Consider the following 13187-nt stretch of genomic DNA (forward strand, 5'->3'; position numbering starts at 1 on the left):
TAAATGTAATAATTTTACTGAACGGATTAACAAATGTAAGTTGATTGATATGGGTGCAAGTGGTCCTAAGTTTACTTGGAGGGGCCCAATTTTTCATGGTGGACAGAGAATTTATGAGAGGTTGGACCGAGCCTTATGTAATACAAAATGGAGGGTTAACTTCCCTAATGGACACATTAAAGTGCTGTTGCGTTTGAATTTCTCAGACCATCATCCGTTACTGTTATCGCCGGTGGAAGTTCCAAATCACAATGCCAGTGCTCAGTTTCGTTTTGAAAGTGCATGGTTACTGCATTCGACCTATAGAGATATGTTGGAGAGCTGTTGGCGGAAGGAGGAGGATGTCACAACCAACTTGAAAAATGTGGAGAAAGGTGTTCAAATGTGGAAATTCCAGAATTTTAACCAAGTCTTAAAGATGAAAAGAGAGATTATGCAGAGGATTCACGGTGTGCAGCGTCGAATGCAGAATGGTAATGATAATATAGGAACCAGAAAATTGGAAAATAAGCTACAACAAGAGCTGCACGATATTATGGAAAAGGAAGAGCTTATGTGGTTTCAACGATCCCGCTCGAAATGGCTAGCTGACGGTGACAGGAACACTAAATTCTATCACCTCAAGACGGTAACGAGAAGAAGGAAAAATCATATCCACATGCTTAAAAATGATGCAGGTATGTGGATAGATGATCCTAGTCAGCTGCAAGCTATGGTGAATAATTACTATATGGATCTGTTTTCAGAAAATCAACTTATGAGGAAATGGTGGCAAACTGACATAACTTTTCCTGAGTTGGACAAAGACAATAAAGATAAGTTGGCAGCTCCCATTCGAGACGAGGAAGTCAGGCGAGCTATTTTCAACATGCAACCTTGGAAAGCTCCAGGGCCGGATGGTTTCCCAGCGGGTTTTTATCAAAACGCTTGGGGGACTGTTGGGAGTGCAGTGTGTGATTTTGTTAAAAATGTTTGGGACAAACCTTATATGATAGCCGAAGTTAACAAAACGGACATATGTTTGATACCTAAAATAGAGGACCCTGCGTATGTTAAGCAATTCCGGCCAATATCGTTGTGTAATACAATTTATAAAGTAATTACAAAAGTAGTGGTTGAAAGACTAAAGGATCATATCTCGAAGCTTGTCTCGCCGTTTCAAACTGGTTTTGTACCAGGGAGAAACATTCATGAGAACATTGTGGTAGCCAATGAAATGCTTCACTCCATGCATAAAATGAAAGGGAAGAAAGGAGCTTTTGCTATCAAAGTTGATCTTTCTAAAGCATATGATAAATTGAGCTGGGAGTTTATATGGCGGACGCTGGTGGAAATTCAGCTGCCGGATAATTTGATACAGGTTATTATGCACTCAGTTACGAGTGTAGAAACGAATGTTAAATGGAATGGTGCTAGATCGAAGTTTTTCAAACCTCATTGAGGGATTCGTCAAGGGGACCCCGTATCGCCGTATTTGTTTGTTTTGTGTATGGATAAGCTATCTCATCTCATTATGCATGCTGTTGAAAAAAGAAATTGGAAAGGAATTAAAATTGGGAAAGATGGTTTCAGCTTATCTCATCTCATGTTCGCGGATGACTTGCTTCTGTGTGGAGAAGCTAGTGAGTCACAAATGACATGTGTGATGGATATTTTGAAAAAAATTTGTGATATGTCGGGGCAAGAAGTGAGTAGTGAGAAAACCAGTATATATTTCTCCAAGAATGTTGATAGAAGAGTGAGAACTAGGCTTCTCAATATTGCAGGATTCCAAGAATCTCATGGCCTTGGAAAATACTTGGGAGCACCATTGATAGGAAGAGCTCCTAAAAGGGCAGATTATCAGTTTATTGTTGATCAAGTTAATTCTAAGCTTGCTATGTGGAAAGCCAGTCAGTTATCTTTCGCGGGCAGAGTGACTTTAGCAAAGAGTGTAATCGAAGCAATGCCCATTTACAATATGATGTCGTCCAAAATCCCTCAAGCTTGTTTGGACGATATTCAACGGATCCAAAGGAGTTTTATATGGGGAGATTCTGAGCAAAAACGAAGATGGCATGCTGTTAATTGGGAGGTTATCACGCTTCCAAAGAGTCTAGGGGGGCTTGGCCTGAGAAACTTAAAGGCTATGAATCAAGCGTGTTTGCTAAAACTTGGATGGAGTTTGCTGAACAATGGCTCAGATTTTTGGTGTACAGTTCTAAGAGAAAAATATGCTTGTAACATCGACAACACGGGAATATCGAAACGACCACAGGATTCCAATTTGTGGAAAATTCTTGTTGATCTTAAGCCATTAATGGATGAAAGTAGTTTTTGGATTGTAGGGAGAGGAGATGATATTGATGCTTGGAACTATGCTTGGATTGAAGAAGGATTGGTGGTGGACCAGATTATTCGCATTCCCCCGCAGCTAGAAGGGGCTTCAGTCAAAGATCTTGGCAAGGATGATGGTACCTGGAATTGGGAGTTAATGGAGGAATGGCTGCCAGTTGATATCAAGAACAAAATTGCAAGGCTTCTTCCGCCGCAAAGTAACAATGAACCGGATCTGCGAGTAGTAGCAGGGGGAAATAAGGTTGAGTTTACAGTATCATGCATGTACAATAATATTTGCGGTTTTGATAAGGCAGATGAGAATGAGATTTGGAGTAAAATCTGGAAGCTTACGGTAACAGAGCGTGTTCGACACTTCATGTGGTTAGTTATGCATGGTAAACTTCTCACAAATATGCAAAAAAAGAAGATGGGGCTTGGGCATGGTATGTGCAATTATTGTGGAGATACGGAGGATACGCTCATACATGTTCTACGGGACTGTCCGCTTGCTACAACTGTTTGGCTTCAGTTAGTCACCATAAGTCATAGGAACAATTTCTTTATGAGCACAGCTGAGTATTGGGTTTCCAACAACATCATGGATGTAACACCTTGGGGAAGGAATAGTAGATGGAAGGATATTTGGGCAATTGTCTGCCATTGCATATGGTCATGGAGAAATAAAGAGATATATGTGGAAAATTTTAGTAGGCCAGCTAATATCACTCACCATATTACTCAGATTAAAGAGGATTACGACAAAGCTATGCAAGCCAATAAAAAAGTCATCAGTCATGACCATGAGATAAAGCTAATTCGTTGGAATCCGCCTATTTTGAACTGTGTCAAAGTTAATACGGATGGAGCTCGCAAAGCAAATAAAGTTGCAGGATGTGGTGGTATTATTCGTGGCAGTCAGGGAGAATGGCTAGGAGGTTTTGCTAGAGCTACGGGAGAGTGTAGCGCGTTCGAAACTGAATTATGGGGTGTGATAGAAGGGTTGAAGTTGGCTTGGCATAAAGGTTTTCGAGAAATAGAGATAAATACGGATTCTTTGATGATTGTGAATGCTTTAAAAACGGGAAAATTTTCTAATACGTTAGGAGTTCCGTTAATAAGGCATATTCGAGAGTTGATGGAAAGGAATTGGGAGGTTAATATTCTGCACTGCTATCGGGAGGCTAATCAAGTTGCTGACGCATTAGCCAAACTGGGATGTATTTTAAATGTATCTTTAACAGTTTTTGAGGATTGTCCTCCGCAGGTTAGAGAGTTGTTTGAGGCTGATCTCAGGGGGCTTGCTACCCCGAGGTTTTCCGCTGTGTAGTTTTCTTTCCCGGGCTTAGGCCCTCATGCTTACCAAAAAAAAAAAAAGTAAGACAGAGGTGAGAATTGTGCCGGTAGCACTGTCGTGTTGTTAACGTAAAGCATCTTAATTGGCTTGTTTGTTTATTTGGATTATTAGATGCACAGATTGTTAATTAGTACTATGTAATATAATTACTACTTGTTACTTTATAAATGACATAACTTTAGACAGTTGCTTCATTTACTAACACATAGGATTGAATCATAACTTTATATATGCAGAAACATACACATATATATGCAGAGACAGGATTCATTCCTAAATACTAGTAACTTTTTTTTTTAAATAGTGTATCTAATAGAGGCGGTTCTCTCAATTTGAGGTAGAAAAACTATGATCTTTCTCCAGCCTCATATTTCCTTTTATGCTGCCTTATCAATTTATTTTGTTAGCGCAAACTTATTCATGGAAAATACGCAAGACAGAACAAGAGTGAACACAACACCCAAAACTGAACCATAAAAACAAACAGCTACTATATTGCAATTTAATTCAAAGTTACACTCAGTACCCCAAAGATCCTTGTAGTACATCAAATCAAAGTTATGCAGGTGTATCCGATATCTTACAGCCGAGGATTCATATATTTTTCTTGTTAATTGGTTGGAAAGATTTCCTCAGTATAAGCATAGAGAACTCTACATTGGTGGGATAAGTTATGCAGGTGAATCTATGTTTGATAAGTGTTACATCAGTTTTCCACTTTGCGCTTTATTTATGAATTCAGTGGAACTATTCGATTTCTTAAAAGTTAAATGATTATCAGGTCACTATGTTCCTCAATTGGCTCAAATTGTTTACGAGAGAAACAGAGGAATCAATAATCTAGTTATCAATCTTAAGGGATTTTTGGTAAGATTGTCAGTTCATCAGTATTGTCATGATGAGGACATATTACATAGCATTCAAAATCTCACCAACATAAAGATGTCAAACCAAATCATGAAACAAGTAATATCTCAATCTATAAAGAACATCTACATATCGAAATTACGGAACAACGCAAATTATAAAATTCTCAAAAAAATGTACAACAATGACAGTAGCATTCATGTCTACACATAAAATATGTTCAATCAATCACAGAAATTTAGAACAAAGTATTGATAAATATATGCAATGAAGAACATACCTGTGATGCTATTAGCAAGCAAACCAAAGTGTTTAGTGATGGGAAACAGATGTGTTACAGTACTTGTCTGGTCCAAGAGCCTGTCCTGCATTCAACATTAAGAACTAAGCATACCACACAAATAGTCATACCAACAAACTTAAAAACTTAACAACCGACATCCTCCACCCGCTGGAACCTTGTTGGACCTTGAAGAAAAACCAAGAATCTCACATAGCAAGCATTAAGAAAATCTTGATATTGAAACCTAGAAATATTAGCATTATAAAAACTCTCAAATTTTAAAGATTTGTCATTTTTTTTCTATTAGCATTATAAAAACTCTCAAATCTTGATATTGAAACATATAAAAATTAGCTTTATAAAGATCAATAAATAAAATGTCAGTATCTGTGAGTGACATTCAACTAAATATATATTGAATCAACTAATAATGGTGAGTGACATTCAACTAATAATGGTGTATCGTTTAACTATGAATTTGAATCCAGAGACAAGAGTATGAAAATCTGGAAAACATGGTTTCATTATCTTCATTCTCCTTCATTTTGAACCATTTATATTATTGAATCAAGAGCCCATTTTTGACTTCTCTGATTTGTTGATGTCATTCGTATGTGCTAACTAGAGAGTCAAGTAGTATTCATCATGGTAGTTTTTATCTTGTGCTAAAGTTTTTAAGTTTTCTTGTCAAGAAGGGATAGAGTATCTTTGTGTGTATAAATTCTTTGTTTGCCAACAACAACAATATGACTTTTTTTTAGCCATGTCCCATAGTTTCTCGAGCACAAAGTGTGTAGCAACGAAAAGGATAAAGATAATATGGATAAAGGATCACTCACAAAGTTTATATTGGTTCACCCTATTAACGAGAGGTTAGTCAAATCCTATCATACTTAAGAGATTTCCGCTATAATGACACTTGATTACGAGCAACCACTAAAGACAACCTAATCTTAGATTTTCTTGTCTCAAGGTAGAGGACATCCTTGCCTTAGTTTGCCTGACACTAAAGGGCTTTGGAAAAATTACAAAATATTCTCAGGTAAATCACCTAAGAATAAAGATTTTAGATACCTTATGGAGAACATTAATTCAAAGCTCACAAACTAGAAGGCCAAGAATTTGTCTTTTGTTGGTAGAGTTGTCATTGCTGCCAAGTCCGTTATTGAAGCAATGCCAACTTACATTATGCTGTCATATGCTCTACACAAGGAAGGTCTTAAGGAGATTCAAAGATGCAAAGAAAATTTGTTTGGGGCGATACTGATGAAGAGAAACACGTGCATATTGTCAAGTGTAGTACCCTTACTACTCCTAAGATAGCGGGGGTCTGGGTCTGAAGAATTTGGTAACAAATAATGAAGCTTGCTTACTGAAACTTGGTTGGAAATTCATGAATGGCAGAGGAAATAAGCATGTGAGATACATTATCACCAAGAGTAATGATTCTAACTTTTGAAGGAATTTGGGAAAGAACTGAGATTTGCTGCAACGAAATTCTTTTTGGGATATTAGTAATGGGGAATCAACGAATGTTTGGAATCATGTATGGCTCCTTTCGAGGGTGCTTTCTGCTTCCAGTATTGCTAACCATGATGACATTCCTTCTCTCAATATCGCTGAGCTGACATTGTTACGAGTAATGGGGATTGGAACACTGACATTCTGCTACCGAGCTAATATGCCCAATAGGACTCGAATTATTTCCACCAGCAGTCTTCATCTCCGGCAACAAAGTAAACTCCCATTGATTATGTTCCTTCCATATCTGATGAGAGGCTCTGATTTCATAAATATGGTACCGCAGAGCTTTGGTAAAAATCAGATGTTGCAGAGTAATAATTATTGATCAACACCATAAACTTTCTACTTCAAAATTGTAAACCTGAAATGAAACAAAATAGTATTCCAAATTTCTATTGTAATATGGTTGTTTAAAAACTGGATCGGTTTTCCTTTTGGCAGGAACACTATAGCAATGGATGATTATAAAACCAAACCTATGTTCGTGATTCTATTTAATTTAATTGACTGATATAGTCATTGATGAAATCCAACCTATACAAAACTGGCTAAGTATCAGGAGACAGCTATTGCACTGGACATTATTAAGAAAATTGAATGTGGTTGCACTGTATAAATACAACTTATCAGCTCGGAAAGAATTCAGTCAAGGAACAGCAGGGACCGGAACAATTCCCAATTTTCTGCGAACATCTTCTAAATCTTCATGAAAATGCTGCTCATAATACACACACATTAGATCATTGCATTGTGTGCCGGCACGAAGAGCCCATGGGAAGTAGTGTTGAAAAAACAATTTTCTCTGTTTTTCGCTGAATCTTGTTGTGCCCCCTACAACAGACATCATGCACATAGGAAGATACATCTGTTGAAACTCGATTACTTTCAGCGCTGACTCCCCAATCAAGTTAGTAGGAAGGTCAAAAAGGGTGTGCCAGAAGTCATGAACCTCACGAGCTCGCATTGCAACGTAGGCCAGCTCATCTGTATCCATGAACCGCACAGGAGGCCGATCGTCTGGTGAAAAGTTCCTGGATCCCATAAATCTAGCATAGGCAGCACCAAATGTATTTGGTGGAAGGTCCTAAGCATGTCCTACATTTGCCGATACAACACGAGGGCGCTCCAACAGTACTGCCTATTAAATAAGATTATATAAGAAAAAGCACTCAACATTTAACCTCAACAACAAGAGCAAGAAGATGGTATCACAACATGATGAGCAATGAAAATAGCGAAAAAGGTAATGAGAAACGATTACCGACCCTTCCTTCGGGGGAAGATTTCATCCTTTGAAGAACCCTTTCAAAGGCAGGTTTTCCAGCTGTTTCACCAAGAGCCGCTATCAAATCAGCTCTACGCGGATTCAAAAGCGCTCCGACCGCTGAACCAAATGCCACCGCAGCCTGCTGCCATGTCTTAAGCTTGATTCTACCACCGTCCACCATTCCAACTTCCTTGTTAAACCTAAAACATAACAAAATATAATATCATCATCCATTATGATTTGATTATTCTAAGGCAGCAAACCCTAATTTCTCAATACTCTTAGATGTTTCAAAGTGCATATCAGCCACAATCAATAACCCTAAAAAGCTAATTAGAACCTTAACAAGCATAAAAAGAACCTTAAATTCTCATCAACATTCACTTTACTCTCAAGCAAATTAAGATTTTCAGCGCAACAATCACAATAAGAACAAGCAATTGTCACAAAAAAAGAGAAAAGAGATCGAGCCAAAATACAATGAACATGGATGAATGAATACCTAGGTTGAAGAGTGAATATGGAGAAGACGCGTTAGGGTTCGTATTTTAGCTTTGGATTCAAATCAAGTGCAAGTAGCGACGGTGTTTCTGATTGTTTCGGAAGCTAAATTCTTTATGCTAAATCTCTTCCTCCCATTCTCATCAAACAAAGAAGAATCCATACAATTTTCATGTTTCTAAAAAAGAAGAATCCATAAGCTATCACTATTTGAGTTTTTAAATTATTGAAATCAAATAAAAATTTAAATCGTTATTTAATTTAATCTCTTAAGAAATATTAAATTGGGTAAAATAAGAGTTCAAATATTTTAAATTAATTTAAATAATTTAAGAATCAAATTCTTGATAGTTTAATTAGAGTTAAATTGATTAGTTACATTTGTGTCAAGAAAAAAAATTGATTAGTTACATTTGTTTGATGAGAATGGGAGGAAGAGATTTAGCATAAAGAATTTAGCTTCCGAAACAATCAGAAACATCGTCGCTACTTGCACTTGATTTGAATCCAAAGCTAAAATACGAACCCTAGCGCGTCTTCTCCATATTCACTCTTCAACCTAGGTATTCATTCATCCATGTTCATTGTATTTTGGCTCGATCTCTTTTCTCTTTTTTTGTGACAATTGCTTTCTTATTGTGATTGTTGCGCTGAAAATCTTAATTTGCTTGAGAGTAAAGTGAATGTTGATGAGAATTTAAGGTTCTTTTTATGCTTGTTAAGGTTCTAATTAGCTTTTTAGGGTTATTGATTGTGGCTGATATGCACTTTGAAACATCTAAGAGTATTGAGAAATTAGGGTTTGCTGCCTGAGAATAATCAAATCATAATGGATGATGATATTATATTTTGTTATGTTTTAGGTTTAACAAGGAAGTTGGAATGGTGGACGGTGGTAGAATCAAGCTTAAGACATGGCAGCAGGCTGCGGTGGCATTTGGTTCAGCGGTCGGAGCGCTTTTGAATCCGCGTAGAGCTGATTTGATAGCGGCTCTTGGTGAAACAGCTGGAAAACCTGCCTTTGAAAGGGTTCTTCAAAGGATGAAATCTTCCCCCGAAGGAAGGGTCGGTAATCGTTTCTCATTACCTTTTTCGCTATTTTCATTGCTCATCATGTTGTGATACCATCTTCTTGCTCTTGTTGTTGAGGTTAAATGTTGAGTGCTTTTTCTTATATAATCTTATTTAATAGGCAGTACTGTTGGAGCGCCCTCGTGTTGTATCGGCAAATGTAGGACATGCTTGGGACCTTCCACCAAATACATTTGGTGCTGCCTATGCTAGATTTATGGGATCCAGGAACTTTTCACCAGACGATCGGCCTCCTGTGCGGTTCATGGATACAGATGAGCTGGCCTACGTTGCAATGCGAGCTCGTGAGGTTCATGACTTCTGGCACACCCTTTTTGACCTTCCTACTAACTTGATTGGGGAGTCAGCGCTGAAAGTAATCGAGTTTCAACAGATGTATCTTCCTATGTGCATGATGTCTGTTGTAGGGGGCACAGCAAGATTCAGCGAAAAACAGAGAAAATTGTTTTTTCAACACTACTTCCCATGGGCTCTTCGTGCCGGCACACAATGCAATGATCTAATGTGTGTGTATTATGAGCAGTATTTTCATGAAGATTTAGAAGATGTTCGCAGAAAATTGGGAATTGTTCCGGTCCCTGCTGTTCCTTGACTGAATTCTTTCCGAGCTGATAAGTTGTATTTATACAGTGCAACCGCATTCAATTTTCTTAATAATGTCCAGTGCAATAGCTGTCTCCTGATACTTAGCCAGTTTTGTATAGGTTGGATTTCATCAATGACTATATCAGTCAATTAAATTAAATAGAATCACGAACATAGGTTTGGTTTTATAATCATCCATTGCTATAGTGTTCCTGCCAAAAGGAAAACCGATCCAGTTTTTAAACAACCATATTACAATAGAAATTTGGAATACTATTTTGTTTCATTTCAGGTTTACAATTTTGAAGTAGAAAGTTTATGGTGTTGATCAATAATTATTACTCTGCAACATCTAATTTTTACCAAAGCTCTGCGGTACCATATTTATGAAATCAGAGCCTCTCATCAGATATGGAAGGAACATAATCAATGGGAGTTTACTTTGTTGCCGGAGATGAAGACTGCTGGTGGAAATAATTCGAGTCCTATTGGGCATATTAGCTCGGTAGCAGAATATCAGTGTTCCAATCCCCATTACTCGTAACAATGTCAGCTCAGCGATATTGAGAGAAGGAATGTCATCATGGTTAGCAATACTGGAAGCAGAAAGCACCCTCGAAAGGAGCCATACATGATTCCAAACATTCGTTGATTCCCCATTACTAATATCCCAAAAAGAATTTCGTTGCAGCAAATCTCAGTTCTTTCCCAAATTCCTTCAAAAGTTAGAATCATTACTCTTGGTGATAATGTATCTCACATGCTTATTTCCTCTGCCATTCATGAATTTCCAACCAAGTTTCAGTAAGCAAGCTTCATTATTTGTTACCAAATTCTTCAGACCCAGACCCCCGCTATCTTAGGAGTAGTAAGGGTACTACACTTGACAATATGCACGTGTTTCTCTTCATCAGTATCGCCCCAAACAAATTTTCTTTGCATCTTTGAATCTCCTTAAGACCTTCCTTGTGTAGAGCATATGACAGCATAATGTAAGTTGGCATTGCTTCAATAACGGACTTGGCAGCAATGACAACTCTACCAACAAAAGACAAATTCTTGGCCTTCTAGTTTGTGAGCTTTGAATTAATGTTCTCCATAAGGTATCTAAAATCTTTATTCTTAGGTGATTTACCTGAGAATATTTTGTAATTTTTCCAAAGCCCTTTAGTGTCAGGCAAACTAAGGCAAGGATGTCCTCTACCTTGAGACAAGAAAATCTAAGATTAGGTTGTCTTTAGTGGTTGCTCGTAATCAAGTGTCATTATAGCGGAATCTACCTTTTTATTGACCGAATCTAGCTTGCATTGTTAAACAGATATGAAAAAGAAGCATAAGTAAACACAAAATTCAGTGGTTGGTGTCCATAACTACTTATGGAGAAAAGTTAAAACAATTAAGCCTACTTGGCAAAATGTAGTGCTTGTGATGTCTAGGAATAATTGCCAACAACTGCTATTGCCGAATACCCTCATTATTTGTGTATACTTGGCATGTAAGAAGACACTTGATAATAAATTTGTAGATGATGTAAAAAAAATGTCTCTGCTAGGGCACGAAACGGAAAACCCTGAGTCAAGTCATGCGAAATCCAAAGACGAGGAGGATTTGCATGCAAGAAGCACAAAGAAAGTCAAAGAGGGTGAGCATGTGTTCTCTGTATCATCGTCACAACCACTAAACTACGCTGACGTGATCAATATGCAGAGGAATGAGATGGAAGGGAAGCAATCATATCGAGATAAGGTGGTGGGAGGTAATGTGGATGAGTTGTCGGACTATAATAAAGATGATGACAATATTGATATCGAAGCGGGAGAGGAGGGAGAAGAAGAGAGAATGAAGGTGGAAGAGGTTCGATTGGGAGACTATGAATGCCCTAATTTCGTTTTCTCTAAACTGGAGGAGAAAAGGTTGTATCGGCCATGGAGGAGGGGAGTAATTGTGAAACTGCTGGGGAGGAGAATAGGGTATAAGGCTCTAGAGACTAGATTGAAGCAGATGTGGGTGCGAAAAGGAGTTATTAACATAATCGACCTTAGCAACGATTATTATCTGGTAGCCTTTTCGCATGAAGATGATCAGTATGCAGCTCTTATGGATGGACCGTGGTTCATTTATGATCATTATTTGACGGTGAAAGAGTGGAGTCCAAACTTTCAACCTGCAAGTGAAACGATAAAAGAGGTGGCAGTTTGGGTACGAATCTCCGGTTTGCCAATTGAGTATTATGATAAGGATGCTCTTCATTTCATAGGAGATAGAATTGGCAAGACAGTTAAGGTGGATAAAAACACTCTAACTCAAGAACGTGGGAAGTATGCAAGGTTATGTGTTCAGGTTGATCTGACGAAACCGTTGATTGCGATGTTCACCATCAAAGAGAGGAAATACAATGTGGAATACGAGGGCCTACACCTCCTCTGTGTGAACTGCGGAAGATTTGGGCATTACAAAGAGGGATGCATAGAAAAGGGACGTGGTTCCAGTGCTGATGAAACAAACATAAATGGAAAAGAAGGAGTAGCCGAGTCAAATGTAGTTTTGATGGGGAATGTCGTGGATGGACCGTGGAAAATAGTGCAAAAAACCAGAAGATACAAGAAGTCAAACATGCAAAAGAGTTTTAATGTAGGAGAAAGCAGCGGAGGAAATATAGCAGGGAGACAGTATGGGAATCAAGCCAGAAATAGTGTTGCACCGGGAGCATTCAAAGGTGATCCGACAATAATAGCTGCTGATTTAAAAAATAAGGGATCTCGATTTATTGCTCTAAGTGAGGAAATACCAGAATTCAATAAAGAGGAGATGGTGACTAAAGACAGTAGTAATCACATGTGTGAGGTGGAGACGGAGGATAAGGAAGGAAAAGCTGTGAGGACTCGTCAAGTAGAGGAAGGCTTAGATCAGGTGCAACAAGGTGGAGAGTCAAAATTCACCAAAAAAAAGAAAACGAATGGTAAGAATGTGAAGGTGAACAAAGGAATTAAAATAGTGGAGATTTCAAGGGAGAAAACTATGAACGAACAAAAATTGGCGGCAAGAAGCGGGAAAAATTTTAAAGGAAAGGCGGTGTCTCAAGTTAGAAAAGGGGTGGAGAATTTGAAGGAACTGATGGGTTCAAACTTTATAGAAAGTTTACAGGGCCAAATAAACAATAAAGATAGCGATGGTGATATTGAGAAGGAATCGGGAGTGGAAGTTACAAACTATAGCAAGGATGTCTGTGGTCTAGAGACTGTTTTACCAAATGTACCGAGACCTCCCAACTGGGATAATGTGGTTTTAACTCCCATACCAGTGGAAGAGAGACATGAGGGAGGAAAGGAGAGCAATTATAACGTGGTGGAAAGTTCGGATTCTGATATGGAGTAGGGATGTCAGTTTGGACCTGT

General features: G+C 38.2%; 1 protein-coding gene and 1 pseudogene across 1 annotated transcript; one reads left to right on the forward strand and one right to left on the reverse strand.

The window, feature by feature from the left end:
• Window positions 1-6714: 6714 nt before the first annotated feature.
• Window positions 6715-13187, reverse strand: part of LOC131653190 (ubiquinone biosynthesis protein COQ4 homolog, mitochondrial-like) — a 38570-nt pseudogene continuing 32097 nt past the window's right edge.
• On the forward strand, window positions 8571-10078 carry LOC131653191 (ubiquinone biosynthesis protein COQ4 homolog, mitochondrial-like). Its single transcript, XM_058923278.1, has 3 exons — window positions 8571-8678; window positions 8979-9180; window positions 9308-10078. The coding sequence occupies exons 2-3, from the start codon at window positions 8998-9000 to the stop codon at window positions 9797-9799; spliced, it is 675 nt and encodes a 224-aa protein (XP_058779261.1). The 5' UTR covers window positions 8571-8678; window positions 8979-8997; the 3' UTR covers window positions 9800-10078.

Source organism: Vicia villosa, linkage group LG2 (genome assembly GCF_029867415.1).
Source record: "Vicia villosa cultivar HV-30 ecotype Madison, WI linkage group LG2, Vvil1.0, whole genome shotgun sequence".
Lineage (NCBI taxonomy): Eukaryota > Viridiplantae > Streptophyta > Magnoliopsida > Fabales > Fabaceae > Vicia > Vicia villosa.